Below are 15536 nucleotides of genomic sequence, written 5' to 3'. Positions count from 1 at the left end.
AGGGTTTAGTACAGTGCCTGGCACATAATAAGCATTTAACAAATACCACAATTATTATTATTAAACCCCATTTTTCAGATGAGGGAACTGAGGCCCAGAGAAGTGAAGTGACTTGTCCGAGTTCACACAGCAGACATATGGCGGAGCTGGGATTAGAACCCACGTCTTCTGATTTCCAGGCCTATACTCATTCCACAAGGCCACGCTGCTTCTGAACACTGTTACTGGGGCATGAGGTCTATCCAGTCTCCTAATTCTATTCTGATTCCATTAGCTTTTCCAGCTTCCATACCCATCCAGGCTCCACCCAAAGCTAGTGCTCCTCCAAAATGACCAGGATCTTTCTGACCCATGGGCTCAGATCTGCAGTCATCATCAAAATTCACTCTTAATAATAACTTTATATGCTGGTGTTGTTAATCTCTTTACAGTAGCAGCCGAACTCTATGAATACCAGAAGATGGGAATGGTGGAATTAGGCAGGTAAATGGGAGAGGGTCAGAACGCTGAGGAGCAGCATGGTTTAGTAGAAAGAGCATGGGCTCAGGAGTCAGAGGTTGTGGGTTTTAATCCCAACTCCTCCATTTATTACCTGTTTGACTTTGGGCAAATCATTTAACTTCTCTGGGCCACAGTTCCCTCATCTGTAAAATGGCGATTAAGACTGTGAGCCCCATGTCGGACAACCTGATTACCTTGTATCTACCTCAGCACTTATAACAGCGTTTAACACATAGTAAGCACTTAACAAGTACTATTATTATTATTATTATTATTGTCATGATTATTATTTTTATAACAATGCTTAACTGGCACTAGGGCTTGTTTGGCCTTAGCCCCTCCAACTCTGGGGTGGATGGTTTATAGACCCAGAACAAAATGAGCTCTGTTCTTACCCTTCTTTCTCTGTCTCTGGGCTGGACCAGGCATCGTCCTGGCACCTCTGAGACAGGTCATTCTTAGCCCTGGCATCTCTGGGCTGGGCTGTTTATAGTCCACGTGCTTTCAAGCTGGGCCATTCATTTATGAACCCAAAAATACCACTGGAGTTTTAGATTTGTGAACACAAGTGCAAGCCTGTTATAAACAATGAATGCATGCTGTACTATATCAGGAAGCTGCTCTTTCAAGTAAGCTTGTTATGACTATCTGTGGCAGTATTATTGCCATTATAATGACACTAACATTGCCGGACTTTCAAAGCCGTTATAAATTTAAACTGTAAAATTACATAAATAACCGCTTGAGTCCCAGCACCTGTTTCTTTCAAGATATCAGGGAATGAATACAGGATTAGAGAGCCTCCCTGGAAGGTGGGTGTTGCATTTAATCTGGTGGTATGAGTCCTCTGGGGGTGCCCCCTTCTCCACCATTCCAAACTGCACCAATGCAAGGGCCACGCCTAAGCACTTGGGAATTTTATTCCCATCCTCGGGACTGATTAATTTTTGGATGTTCAATTATTTATTCAGTTATTTCATCCTGACATGTTTACACGGCCATCATGCAATTCTTCCTCTTCCTCCGATTTGTATATCTTGTCATATGCATGTGTCTCCTTCCCCCCAAAATGATCAACTCCACGAGGCTAGGGAATAGGTACTTTGCTTTTCCTGTAAGCTCCCGAGGGTTCAGGACAAGGTGCTTGGCTCTCAGTGAGTGCTCAGTAAGTCTCCAGCCTGGCCCTGCCTTATTGTTAGAAGCAGCATAGCCTAGTGGGTAAAGCATGGCCTGGGAATAAGAAGGACCTGGGTTCTAATCCCAGCTCTGCCACTTGTCTGCTGTGTGACCTCGGGCAAGTCATTTCACTTCTTCGGGCCTCAGTTCCCTCATCTGTAAAATGGGGATTAAGACTGTGAGCCCCCTGTGGGTCAGGGACCACGACCAATCTGATTAGCTGGTATCTACCTCAGTGCTGAGAACAGTGCTTGGCACATAGTAAGCGCTTAACAAATACCATTATTATTATCATTATCATTATTATTATTATTATTATGTGGGACAGGGACTGCATCCAATCTGATTAGCTGGTACCTATTTCAGTGCTGAGAACAGTGCTTGGCACATAGTAAGTGCTTAACAAATACCATCATCATTATTATTATTATTATGTGGGACAGGGACCGTGTCCAATCTGATTAGCCGGTATCCACCTCAGTGCCGAGAACAGTGCTTGGCACATAGTAAGCATTTAAAAAATCCATCATCATCATTGTCACCATCATCCTCACCCTTTCACCGGGCTCCACTCCGGTGCCACTTACCAGCACCGTATGCTTGTAGGCCCGGTGGATCACCACGTTGTAGCCAAACACGGCCACGTCCACCTGCTTGACCCACAGAGCCAACGACGGGTCCCGGTCCTCGTTCCTGGCCGTGACGGTGAACTCGGGGAAGGGGTCCGAGCCTCGCCGCTGCACGGTGGTGCACAGGACCAGCGAGCAGCTGGTCTGGAAGTCAAAGGGGAAGCCGTCGAAGGTCAGGTAGTGGCCGTAGCCGGAGACAATGCAGGAGGCATCTGTGCGGGCCTGGCAGTAGTAGAGGCCGTGCTGCTCCATGCAGTACTCGTCGTCCCGGCAGGGGACACTCTCGCAGTGGACGCTGTTGTCCGTCCCATTGCAGTAGCAGAAGAGCTGGCAGTCCAGGTCCACCCAGAAGGTCTGGTTGGTGAAGAGCCGGTGGCCCTCGAAGCTGCAGCCACAGTCGCTGCGGGGGACACACCGGTCGCCCAGGAGGGCGAAGCCGTCGTCGCAGCGGCATCCCTCGGTACAGGCGTCCTCACAGATGGGGCCAGTGCCAAGGGTCTCGCAGGTCTCCTCACATGCCACGCACTCCTCAAAGTGGCTGTTCTCAGGGCAGGTGAGAGCTGGAGCCACCAACAAAGACGCAGACTCAGGAGCTGCCTGAAGTCCCCGGCCCCTCCTTCTAGCCCCCCGACCAGATCCAGTACCTCCCCTCCCTCTATAGATCCCTGGATCACGTCTGCCCGGTCCCAGAAGAAACTGGACAGCCACCAGGGTCCAGACGGCTAATCCCAGCTCCCTCACACGTCTGCTGTGTGACCTTGGGTAAGTCACCTAACCCTCCAGACTGGAAGCTCGTTGTGGGTGGGGATGTGTCTGTATATTGTCCTAGTAATAATGATGATGGCATTTGTTAAGCACTTACTATGTGTCAAGCACTGTTCTAAGCACTGGGAGGATATAAGGTAATTAAAGTCGTCCCACGTGGGGCTCACAGTCTTAATCCCCATTTTACAGATGAGGTAACTGAGGCACAGAGAAGTTAAGTGACTTGCCCAAAGTCACACAGCTGACAATTAGCGGGGCTGGGATTTGAACCCATGACCTCTGAATCCCAAGCCAGTGCTCTTTTCACTGCGTCATGCTACTTCGCTTAGTACAGTGTTCTGCACATAGCAAGTGTTCAATAAATATGATTAAATGAACTGAATGAACTTTTTGTGCCTCAGTTTCCTCAGCTGTAAAATGGAGGTTCAATCCCTGTTCTCCCTCTTTACTTAGACTGTGAGCCCAATGTGGGACAGAGACTGTGTCTGACCTGATTGACTTGTATTTGCCCCAACTGGGGCTTAGAACGGTGCTTGACACATAGTAAGCACTTAACTAGTACCATTAAATGAGGATCCTGAGGCCCAGAGAGTTGAGCTACTATTCTGAGGTCACAGAGTGAGGCAGGGGCCGAGCTGGGGACAAGACCAACAAATCCCCTCTGGACTGGGCTACCTATCCTCCTTATCCAAATCCCATCCTCTCCACCCGCCCTCCCCCATGACCTTGACTTTAAGCCTTTACCGGGGCCTGACTCTTAACAGTCGCCTCTCCAGGGGGGATTACCTGGCAGACAGAGGCCCCGTGCTCTAATCCTGCCTCCACCATTTATCCACTATGTAACCTTGGGCAAGTCATTTAACTTATCTATGCCTAAGTTCCCTCATCTACAAACTGGGGAGTCAAACCTGGTCTCGCTTTAGACTGTGAGCCCTAGGTGGGATCTGATTATCTTCTTGCTACCCCAGTGCTTAGTATACAGTACTTGGAACATAGAAAGCACTTAGATACCACAATCATCACCATCATTATTAACATTATTGTTATTATGTTGTGAAAGATGCCCTGCAGACATGAGCTGCCCGGGCATCTTGGCCTGGCCTATACATCCCTGCCCCGTCTCCCGCTGCTGCAGGACTCATCCATTCATTAAATTGTATTTATTGAGCACTTACTGTGTGCAGAGCACTGTACTAAGCGCTTGGAGAATACTGTACAACAATAAACAGACACATTCCCTGCCCACAACCAACTTACAATCTAGAGGACAAGGAGGGTCCCATGTGTTCTTTTTCCAGAACCTTTCAAGTCATCCTCAATCTGAACTGGCATCAGGGAAAGCAAAGGGTAGGTCAGTTCTGGGGGTCCTAAGTCTTTGGCCTCCACATGCGGCTGGATCCACGGCCTGATTCGAACTTGCAAACCCCCAGACTTCTCCCAGCCATCTACCCTTCTGTCCGAGTGGAGGGCTAATTCAGTGCCGATAAAGTACACGGCGTGGAGAGGCTTTCACATTTGTCCTGAGTTATGAATGTTCTAACATCCACTGCAGGTTTATGGGGCTAGCAAATAACATTACTTATTCAAATGACTCTCAGTTTATGACTTATTGTGTTGTCTGAATCCGTCTGAAAGTCTAGAAGGCCCAGACACAGGGTAATAAAACTCCCCATGGCTCCCGAAATGCTTCTGTGAAATTATTTAATTGGGTGGCCTCTGTCTCTGCCAGCCAGGGGGCTGGTTGAAAGTATGGGCATGCAGACAGCAGCCAGGCCCCCACCTTCACGGCCCCCACCTTTATGTTCCAGACTGGGACGGGACTGACCCCATCCAAACTTGAAGGGGCTGGCGAGAGTGAGAGAGCGGCCCTACCCAGTTCCCCGAGGGCACCGATGGCGGCGTGGTTGGCTGGAGCATGACTGATTGGGTAGGGTAGTGGTCCCTACCATGGAGCCAGGGAGCCAAAGACCAGATCCAGGCTCAGAGGTCAGCCCTCCTGCCTCTCCTACCCCCAGCTCCGGGCTCCTCCTCTGTCATCCACCCTCCATGGCTGCTGCCTCAGTCTTGTCATTCCTGACCCCCCCACACACAGCCCACTCCTGGTTGTCTGGGGTAGCTATGGCACAATGGCCACGGCAGGGAAGGGCACCTTCTGAAATAGTTGAAGTGTAGTCCAGCCTGGAATAAGATTGCATGGACCTTTTTTTCTCTCTTTTTTTGTATTTGTTAAGTGCTTACTATGTACCAGGCACTGCTCTAAGCACTTAGGTGAATACAAAGTAATTGAGTTGTTGTCCCTGTCCTACATGTGGCTCACAATCTTAATCTTCATTTTACAGACGAGGGAACTGAGGTACAGAAAAGTTAAGTGATTTGCCCAAGGTCACACAGCAGACAGGTGAGAGAGCTGGTATTAGAACCCAGGTCCCCTGACTCCCAGTCCCATGCTCTATCCACTAGGCTACTCTGGCCTTTTGGTGTGGAAGGCGTCCTCAAGGGACTGAGATCTACAGGTCAATTCCCCTCTCTGCCCACCGTTCTGGGCTCAGACCCTGAAAACCCAACCCAGTCCAGCCCCCATTCACATCCAAGACTGAACAGTGAGTAGCAGCAGCGGCACCTTGGCTCAAACGCAGCACCCGCCTTCCTCGTAACCCTCAGAGAACCCGGGATCAGCTGCTGACTGGGGAAAGGTGGCCCGGTGGGTTTAGAGAAGCTGTGTGGCGCAGTGGAATGAGCCCGGGCTTGGGAGTCAGAGGTCATGGGTTCTAATCCCGACTCCGCCAACTGTCAGCTGTGTGACTTTGGGCAAGTCACTTAACTTCTCTGGGCCTCAGTTACCTCATCTGTAAAATGGGGATTAAGACTGAGCCCCCGTGGGACAACCTGATCACCTTGTATCCACCCCAGTGCTTAGAACAGTGCTTTGCACTTAACAGCGCTTAACAAATGCCATTATTATTATTATTACTCTGATTACCGCTGGCACTATCACCACCATGTTTACAGGCGCCCAGAGCTCTTGGGGTGGGCAAAGCCAGGGAAACCTCCCTGGGCTACTGTCTGGCCTGCCCTGGAAAGTAGGGCTATTTGGTCCAGACAGGGCCACCTGGGCTGGCCAGATCCTCTCTGACAGAAACAGGGCAGTTTCTAAGAGGGGAGACTGCTCCTCCAGAATCTCTCCAAAGGTCCCGATCCATGTGGAGAAGCAGCTGGGCCTAGTGGAAAGAGTCTGGGCCTGGGAGTCAGGAGACCTGGATTCTAATTCTGCCTCCTCCCCTTGCCTGCTGGGTGACCTTGGCCAACTTGCTTGGCTTCTCTGGGCCTCAGTTTCCTCATCTGTAAAATGGGGATTAAATCCCTGTCCTTTCCACCACTTAGACTGTGTCCAATCTAATTGTCTCATATCTACCCCAGAACTTAGTAGTCAGTCCATCAGTTGTATATATTGAGCATTTACTGTGTGCAGAGCACTGTACTAAGCACATAGGAGAGTGTTTGGAAAGTAGCATGGCTTAGTGAAAAGAGCACGGGCTTGGGAGTCAGAGGTTATGCGTTCTAATCCCGGCTCCACCACTTCTCAGCTGTGTGACTTAGGGCAAGTCATTTAACTTCTCTGTGCCTCAGTTACCTCATCTGTAAAATGGGGATTAAAGACTGTGAGCCCCACATGGGGCAACTTGATTACTTTGTATCTACCCCAGTGCTTAGAACAGTGCTTGGCATATAGTAAGCGCTTAACAAATACCATCATTCTTCTTATTATTATTATTGTTATATAGCAAGGGCTACATGGAGATGAGAAACCTGTTCCCCCTCCATGTGGGGCGGGGGCTGTTTCTGATCTGATTATCTTTTATCTACTCAGGGCTTATCAAAATTATAATAATCATTACTATTTTTGACAAATACAGCAATCTTTCTTCCTGGGGCACTGAGAACTCCATAGGCCACAGGTAGGATCTGGTCAGCAGAAGGGCCAGGGATGACGGGTCTCTGAGGAAGCCCGGTAGGGGAGCACAGAGGGTCCCCAGAAGCTGTCAGCCTCCGAGCTGACCACTTCCCGGTCTTCATCATTGTCAATGTTGTCCCCCACCCCCAAACTGCTCCCTCCCCATCCCCAACCTTCACTTACGGCAGAAATCCAGCGTCCGCCAGGGCCCGACCTCCACATCGGCATTCCTGCAGGCGCTGGAGTAGCGGGTGATGGAGTCGCACAGCTCCGACTGGTTGCCCCCACTCTGGCACAGGCGGAAGAGGCACGTCCGGTAGTAGGCGGTCACGTTGACCACGCCGTGGCACTCCAGAAAGGAGCTGTTGAAGGGGTCGTTGAGGAGGCCGCACTTGGTCCGGCTGCGGTAGAACTTGAGCAGCTCTGAGTCGTTGTTGCAGGCCTTGAGCAGGTCCCCACACTCCCCATTGCAGATCTCCTCGAACGTGGTCCAGCTGTCCAGGAACACGGCCAAGTTGTCCGTGCACTTGCCGCTGGGTAAGCAGAACTCATCGCTGCTGTTGTCGTTGAAGAAGCCGCACAATCCCAGTGTGCAGTTGAAGTAGGCGGTGGACAGACGGATGTGGAGCAGTCCCATGTCCGAGTACTGGACGCTGACCACGCCCCGGGACTCCACCGTGGTGCTGTTCGGGCCCCGGCGGATCTCCAACCGCCCGGACGGGTGGAAGTAGGGCAAGTCCACCTCCTCCCCATTCACCTGCGGAGCCGGAACACACTGTCAGTCCACTCCTGGTCGCTCTAGATTGATACTACCACTCCCCTGGCCCTGTCCCTCTGCCCAGTCCTGATAGCTGAGCTCGACCAGTCTCCTGCGATGTTTCACTCTGACACCGAAACCCCCTCATGTAGGAGGCCTTTTTTATGTGGCTTTGGAATCCGGGCCACACCTACTGACCAGCGGGAGCTTCCTGGAGGAGGCAGGCTGGGAGGGAAGCAGCCAGGATGGCCTGGAATGCCTCATATCGGACCGACAATCACATTCCCCCCGGCACCGGTTCAAAGTTTTATTGAAGGCGCATCTCCTCCAAGAGGCCTTCTGTGACTAAGCCCTTATTTCCTCTTTTCCCATTCCCTCTGTGTCGCCCTCTTTCCTTTTATCCATTCTCCCTCCCAGCCTCACAGCACTTATAGATATATCTGTAATTTATTTATAGTAATGTCTGCTTCCCACTCTAGACTGTAAGCTGGTTGTGGGCAGGGAATGTGTCTGTTCATTGTTCTACTGTACTCTCCCAAGCACTTAGTGCAGTGCCCTGCATAAAGTAAGCATGATTGACTGACTGAATAATGTGGGGGGGCTCATTTATGGCATTTGCCTCCTGAACCCAGGAGAACCCAGGTGACCCACCAGTATTTGAGCTATGTCGGCTTCTCTCCCCACTCTTACCCCAGCTTGGAGCCGGTGCCCCAATCTCCGCTTTGCCCGGGACCCGGACACCCCACCTCTCCAGTCGCTGTCCAGAGGAGAAGTCCGGTTGCCCCTGGCCCTCTCCCAACGCCCCCCACCCTCAATCCGGCTCCGGGCTGGGTGGACGCTATGCAGCCCACTCTCCCAAGTTTTAAGTACAGTGGTCTGTACACAATAAACTCTTAATAAATACTACTGACTGACCCCAGGGAGGCTGCTCACCGTGATGTCCAACGCGCCAACCCCTCCAACCTTGACCTCCTGGTCGGCCACCTGGATCCTCAGGCCCCGGAGCCAGGCGGGGCCCACGTCGGGCCTTTTCTTGTTGATGTCGATCTCCAGGTAGTCCGGCCGCTCGGGGCAGGTTTTCAGCAGTGTGTAGGAGTACTCGGAGGGGAAGGTGTAAGTGACCCCGTCGAAGGTGTGGAGTACCTGGTTCTGGCTGAGCAGGCACAGGCTCTCCCGCTTGGGGAAGCAACCGAGGATGCCCTCCTCCACTGAGCAGATCTCCTCTTCCCGGCAGCTGCCACCAGCGCAGGCCGCCTCCCCACCCTCCTCGCAGCGGCACTGCACAGTGCAGTTGGCTGTAGCCCAGAAGACCTCGCCCACAGGGTGGTAGCGGTCACCCACGTCGCAGCCGCAGAGGTGCAGCGGGACGCACTGGTCCGCGCTGAGAACGAAGCCCTGGTTGCACTCGCATCCCTCAGTGCAGGGGGAGGTGCAGGACAGCGAGGCCGTCAGGTCAGCACAAGTGTCCGGGCAGCTGCTCGTGCACACTGAGTAGTGGCTGAAGGCGGGGCACTGCACGACCGACTCTGGCCCGGGAGACACAGGGAGGGGAGACACCACATCAGACAGGCCCCGCGGGACCCAGGACCTCAACAGCCTTTCAGTGGGAAAGGACATCTGGGGGTCCGCGAACGACGACTTTATCTGAGCCCCTCTTCTGGCTACACTCCCCCTTACTGCATACCATTCACAACCCAGATGAATGCCAGACCCCCACATAGTCTTTATTCAAACTGGTTCAAACCAGCCTGGCCTCCTAACGCAGTCCCTTGGGATTGTGGTGCTCTTAGATTACAAGACTGGGGCTTCTCTCCCGGCCCACCCCAAAGCTAAGGGGCCCGATTCTGTTGTTATAAAGAAATGAGAATCCACCAGCGTTGAGGGGGTGTGGGGAAGGAAGAATTAAATTGCAGCAGGATAAATTCCCTGAGGGAGACTTTCCTGATAGGGAGGGGTTAGAAGACCCCTGGAATGGGTAGTGAGAGGAGTCTTCCCTACGACTATTTAAATCTATTCCTAATAAGGCAGGAGGCTGGATTAGATGACCCTCAGGTGACCTGCAGTAGTAGTAGTAGTAGTAGTAGTAGTAGTAGTAGTAGTAGTAGTAGTAGTAGTAGCAGTAGTAGCAGCAGCAGCAGCAGCTATGGTATTTATTAAGTGCTTACTTCCTCACCCTTCTCTTGGGCAGAGTCCATTTTGAGGATCTCAGCCCTGGCACAGTGTGTGGGCACACAAGCCCCCTGGGTAATGTCCCAATCCAATCTCCAACATCTCCCCACCGACACGGCCGAGGGGAGCACTCCTGACCCCAGAGGACTGAAGTACTGCTGCTGAAGGACCTGAGGGAGCTGAGGGACTTGAAGGCATCTCACGCGGCTTAGGGTTTAAAGAGAGAGAACGGGACATGCCCTAGATTAGCCCCAGATACAGCCCCCTGGACCTCCCACCCCCTCCAATCCTGGCATTCCAGGGAGAAGCAGGAGACAGCATTTGTGGGTCACATCGGGAACCTGCCAGCTGGTAGGAAATGCATCCTCCATGGGCATGGTACCAGGGAAAGAAAGAGGAGAGCCAGGGTCACCGGTCACAGCTGGGCAGTCAGCTTGCATCCTACCTGGCTGGAAATCCCCTGGGTGAATCCCGAGTTCTGACTACCTCATTATACCCCCTAATGAGGCATGGACCCTGGGAGCAGAACTCCTCACTACTGTGTCCACACTGCCTTTCCTGTGGTTCCCAACAGCCCAGGGGGAGACGGTACTGGGGGAAGAGGCGGTGCTGGAGACTAGCTGGGAAATCCAAGGTATTCCTCAGAGGGGCCCAAGAGCCAGTTTTCTCTGCTGTGGGTGGCTTTTGTTGGCCCTGGGGCAAGGACTACACTTATTCTTGTGGACCCCCTGGAGCAAGCAGGTCACTCCAGCACTCAGTACAGTGCTCTGAACACAGTAGGAGCTTAAGAAATACTATTACTCCTCCTCCTCCTCCTCCTCCTCCTCCTCCTCCTCCTCCTCCTCAGAAAATCAGTGTTCTCCTGTCTGAAAAGGATTTGGGGGAGTTGGGGTGGGGTGGGGGGCACTGAATTATATTGAAAACAGTAGTAGGGGTTCATATAGAGCACCTACTAAGCACAATGTACTACAAGTAAGTGCTTGGGAAAATACAAAATGCAATCTTGCCCTCAAGGAGTTTCCACTGTAATGACACTCCCAATCCTTGAAGAGAAGGATTGTGTCTTTTACCTCTATTGAACTGTCCAAGCATTCCCAGTGCTCTGCACACAGTAGATGCTCAAAGCATATTACTGATGGACTGATCGACTGTTGGTTGTCCAGTGGGCTCATCCTATCTGACGCCGGGGAGAACGGCATCAGAAGACAGGCTGGATCTCTGAAGTCTGATGAAGTTGATGACTTCAGATCCCCTCTGAGGGATGGGATTTGTGCCCCCAAGGGCCCGCATCTCAACGGCTCTCTGGCCAGCCCCCTCCCCTCAGTAAAAGCCCGCTGGGCTCCCCCTCCCTTGGTGGCCAGTCCATCCCCCTGCTCCTCCATCTCCAGCCCTGGAAATCCCATCAAATGTCCCCTTGTTCTCAGGGTGGGAGGCGGGGGAGGGAGAGCTCAGTTTACACCAAGGCCTTTATGGCCAGGACCACTTCCCCCAGCCCCCCTCTCCCAGGCAATTTGTCCCCGACAAGGACGTCCTTGAAGGGTTGGGACACCCGATCCCGCCCCACGATGGCAGGGGTGCCTGCCGCGAGCTCGGGCTGCTGGCTTACCACACCCGATCTGGACGCGCCAGTCGCCGATCGGGATGCCCAGGGCCTGGCAGACGAGGGCGTAGGCCTGGATGGCCTTGCAGAGCAGGGTGCCATTGTCCCGGATGCTGCACAGGTCAAACACACAGCTGAGCATGAAGGCGGTTGGGTCCACCACGGCCCCACACTCCCACAGGGGCCCGTCTGTCTTGTTGAGGAAGCCGCAGTAGTCGTCGCCCAGGTAGAGGGCCTCAGTGGCCGCGTCGCACAGGCTGCAATTGTCCAGGCAGCCGGGGTCGCACTCCCGTTCAGGGTGGTAGACGCGCCAGCTCTCACCCAGGTCGGCCACGGACACGGCCAGCTGCCCGTCGGCCCTCAGGGTGTCGTCCCGTGGGTCCTTGTTGTAGTTCCCGCACAGCCCACAGGTAGCATTGATGTAGGACCCCGGGAGCGAGATGGAGGCGTAGTGCTGCCCGTCGAACATCACCAGAAGCCCGAAGTCCGTCTCCACGGCAGTGGACATGCCGCTCGGGTAGATCCGCACGGCCCCCAGGTCGAGGACAACGGGCAGAGAGGTCACCAGGTCGTTCACCTGGAGGGCAGAGAGGTGGGGATTCCAGAGAGGTCAACAGGGGTCGCCGTTGTTGGGGGGCTTTGGCAGGGACAACAGGAAATAGAGGGGGAGGAAGAGGAGGAAGAGCTCGGATGTAAGCTCATTGTGGGCAGGGAACGTGTCTACCAACTCTGTTATATCGTATTCTCCCACGTGCTTAGTACAGTGCTTGGCACCCAGTAGATTCTCAATAAATACCATCGATCGACTGGATGTACTAGAAACCGGAAGCAGTTATGGGGCGTGATGATTTGGCAAATTTGGACTCAATTGTAATTACAATAATAGTGTTTGTTAAGCAATGATTCTGTGCCAAGCCCTGTGATAAGCACTGGGGAAGATGCAAGTCAATCAATAGGACACAGTCCCTGTCCTCACCCAGGTCTCACAGGCTAAGGGGGAGGGAGAACAATTATTTAATTCCCCTTCTACAAATGAAGAAACTGAGACACCAAGAAGTCGAGTGACTTGCCCAAGGTCCCACAGCAGACAGGGGGCAGAGCCGGGATTAAAACCCATGTCCTCTGACTCCCATGCCAGGGCTCATTCCACTAGGTACATTGCTTTTCTCTAATAATAATAATAATGATGATGATGGCATTTATTAAGCGCTTACTATGTGCAAAGCACTGTTCTAAGTGCTGGGGAGGTTACAAGGTGATCAGGGTGTCCCAAGTGGGGCTCACAGTCTTAACCCCCATTTTGCAGATGAGGTAACTGAGGCACAGAGAAGTTAAATGACTTGCCCAAAGTCACACAGCTGACAAGTGGCGGAGTTGGGATTTGAACCCATGACCTCTGACTCCAAAGCCCGTGCTTTTTCCATTGTGCCATGCTGCTTCTCTAAACCCTAGTTTAGGAGGCTCCTAGCCCCCATCCCCCAGGGGGCCGGTTTGGATCTGTTGAAGTAGGGGCGGGTTGGATCTTGGACTTCCAGTCCAGGCCTGGCTCACCCCCAGCCTCTAGATTCAAGAAGGGTTTCACCAGATTGAGTGTCAGATTCCTAAACCAGTCATCTCCAGGTTCTCTCTCAGCTGCTCTTTCTACTCCATCTGCTCCCTTCTGCTGCACCCCAGCTCACACTCTTTGCTCCACCTAACTAAATCTTCCAGCTGAGCCTCTCTTGAGATTCTCCTCTCTTCAACCAAATGCTCTTGCTTTCCTCTCCTAACCCTCTGTGGATTCCCTCCCAATTCAAATGTACCTTCTCAGGACTCTCCCTTCTTTCAAAGCCTCCTAACAAACCACCTCCTCCAAGAGGCCTTCCCTGATTAATCCCACCTTCTTGGTCACAATAAGCAGTGTGGCTCAATGGAAAGTGCACGGGCTTGGGAGTCAGAGGTTATGGGTTCAAATCCTGACTCTGCCAATTGTCAGCTGTGTGACTTTGGGCAAGTCACTTAACTTCTCTGTGCCTCAGTTATCTCATCTGTAAAATGGGAATTAAGACTGTGAGCCCCAAGAGGGACAACCTGATCACCTTATATCCTCTCTACCACTTAGTACAGTGCTTTGCACATAGTAAGAACTTAACAAATGCCATTATTATTATTATTATTATATTCTCATGTATTTCTCGAGTTAAAATGCCAATTACTTATTTATTGGGGTGGGGGATTAATGGTATTTCTAAAGCGCTTACTATGTGAGCTCTAATCCCAGCTCTGCCACTTGTCTGCTGCATGACTTTAGCCAAGTCACTTCCCTTTTCTGGGCCTCAGTTCCTTCATCTGTAAAATGGGGATTAAGACTAGGAGCCCTATGTGGGACAGCAACTGTTCCGGATCCAATTATGACATACCCACACCAGCACTTAGAACAGTGCCTGGCACGTAGTAAGTGTTTAACAAATATCACAATTATTATTATTACTTAAATCTGTTGTTCGCCCCGCATGCAGGGGGATGGACAGGTTGCCCTCTGCATAAATCAGGGAAAGGGGGCCTGACCTTGACTTTCCCGTAGCTCCCCTTGGGGATGAGGATCTTGTAGGCATAGACCTCCACAGAGATCTCCTTGACCCAGGACACGGCGGCCCCGGCCCGGTGCTCATTCTTGGCCTCCACGCTGAAGAAGGGGAGGCCGGAGGCAGGCAGGCACTGGCGGGCCAGCAGGTAGGCGCAGGAGCCCTGGAAGTGGAAGAGGAAGCCATCGAAGGTGTGGTAGTGCGGCTCCCCGAACACCACGCAAGTGGCACTTTCCAGCGGCGAGCAGAGGAAGAACCGGTTCTTGGGCTCGCAGGCTTCGTACGGGCCACACAGGGCCTCCTGGCAGAAGATCTCATTGTTGAAGTCCAAACAGCGGCACTTGATTGTGCAGTTTGCATCTTCCCAGAACACCTCTCCTCGCCGGAGAAACTGCCCTGGAAGGAAACAGCATGGCCTGAGCCCTGGCCCCAGAGCCTGGTGGCCGGAGGATGGTGGGTCAGCAGATGGGGGAGGGACGGAGGAGTAAGTCAAAGGCGAAGCAGCATTGCATAGCGGATAGAGCACGGGCCAGGGAGTGAGAATGTCATGGGTTCTAAATCTGGCTCTGCCACTTGTCTGCTGTGTGACCTTGGGCAAGTTGCTTCACTTCCCTGGGCCTCAGTTGCCTCATCTGGAAAATGGGGATTGAGATTGTGGGCCTCATGTGGGACAGGGACTGTGTCCAACATAATTCGCTTGTATCATCCCAGCGCTTAGTACAGTACCTGGTAATCCTTTAACAAATACCATAATTATTACTAAAAGAGGATGGCGGGGGGAGGGAGATTGAAGGGGAGATTGACTGGCTCGTGTTTCAGCTCTGAATCCAGTAGGACTTCTCCACATCACTCAATTGGGGTGGAGTTTGATGGCAGCCCTCCAATCAATCAATGGTATTTACTGAGTGCTTACTTTGTGCAAAGCACTGGTTTAAGTGCTTGGGAAAGGACAACAAAGTAGACACAATCCCTGTTCTCTAGAAGTTTACAGTCTCGCAGAACTTATCCCCATTTCATGGACTGTAAGCATGAAATAAGTGCAGGAGAACGTGTCAACTATCACTGATGTGTTGTAATAATAATAATAATAGTAATGATAACGGTATTTGTTAAGTGCTTACTACGTTCCAGGCACTATAATAAGTGCTGGGGTGGATATGCAAATCGAGTTGGATACAGTCCCTCCCAAGCGCTTAACACAGTACTGTGCAGATGGTAAGCACTCAAGAAATGGAGTGACTGGAAGACCAGAGATAGGCAGTGAATTTCCTGGGGGCACACAGCAATTCAGGATCAAGGCCAGCCAAAGCAATCAGGAGTCCTGAGCTCCCACTGCCCTTTCTCCCTTCTCCATCATGTGCTGCCAAGCTGGGTCTAGAGCTGTGGGAGAGGAAAAACAGGAAGCAGTATGACCTAGTGGAAA

At 52.1% G+C, this 15536-nt stretch overlaps 1 protein-coding gene across 1 annotated transcript in view; it reads right to left on the bottom strand.

The window, feature by feature from the left end:
• Positions 1–15536, bottom strand: part of LOC119934570 (tubulin-specific chaperone cofactor E-like protein) — a 136288-nt gene that overhangs the window by 22756 nt on the left and 97996 nt on the right. The window contains exons 13-17 of the mRNA XM_038754100.1: positions 14097–14509; positions 11556–12126; positions 8714–9306; positions 7207–7780; positions 2265–2866 (exon numbers count right to left, since the gene is read on the bottom strand). Of these exons, the coding sequence (XP_038610028.1) occupies positions 2265–2866; positions 7207–7780; positions 8714–9306; positions 11556–12126; positions 14097–14509 (2753 nt within the window). The remainder of the gene's footprint in view (positions 1–2264; positions 2867–7206; positions 7781–8713; positions 9307–11555; positions 12127–14096; positions 14510–15536) is intronic.

The sequence above is a fragment of the Tachyglossus aculeatus genome, chromosome 11 (genome assembly GCF_015852505.1).
Source record: "Tachyglossus aculeatus isolate mTacAcu1 chromosome 11, mTacAcu1.pri, whole genome shotgun sequence".
In the NCBI taxonomy this organism is placed as follows: Eukaryota; Metazoa; Chordata; class Mammalia; order Monotremata; family Tachyglossidae; genus Tachyglossus; species Tachyglossus aculeatus.
Note: the sequence above shows the minus strand (reverse complement) of the source record. Positions and strands in the feature narration are given on the sequence as shown.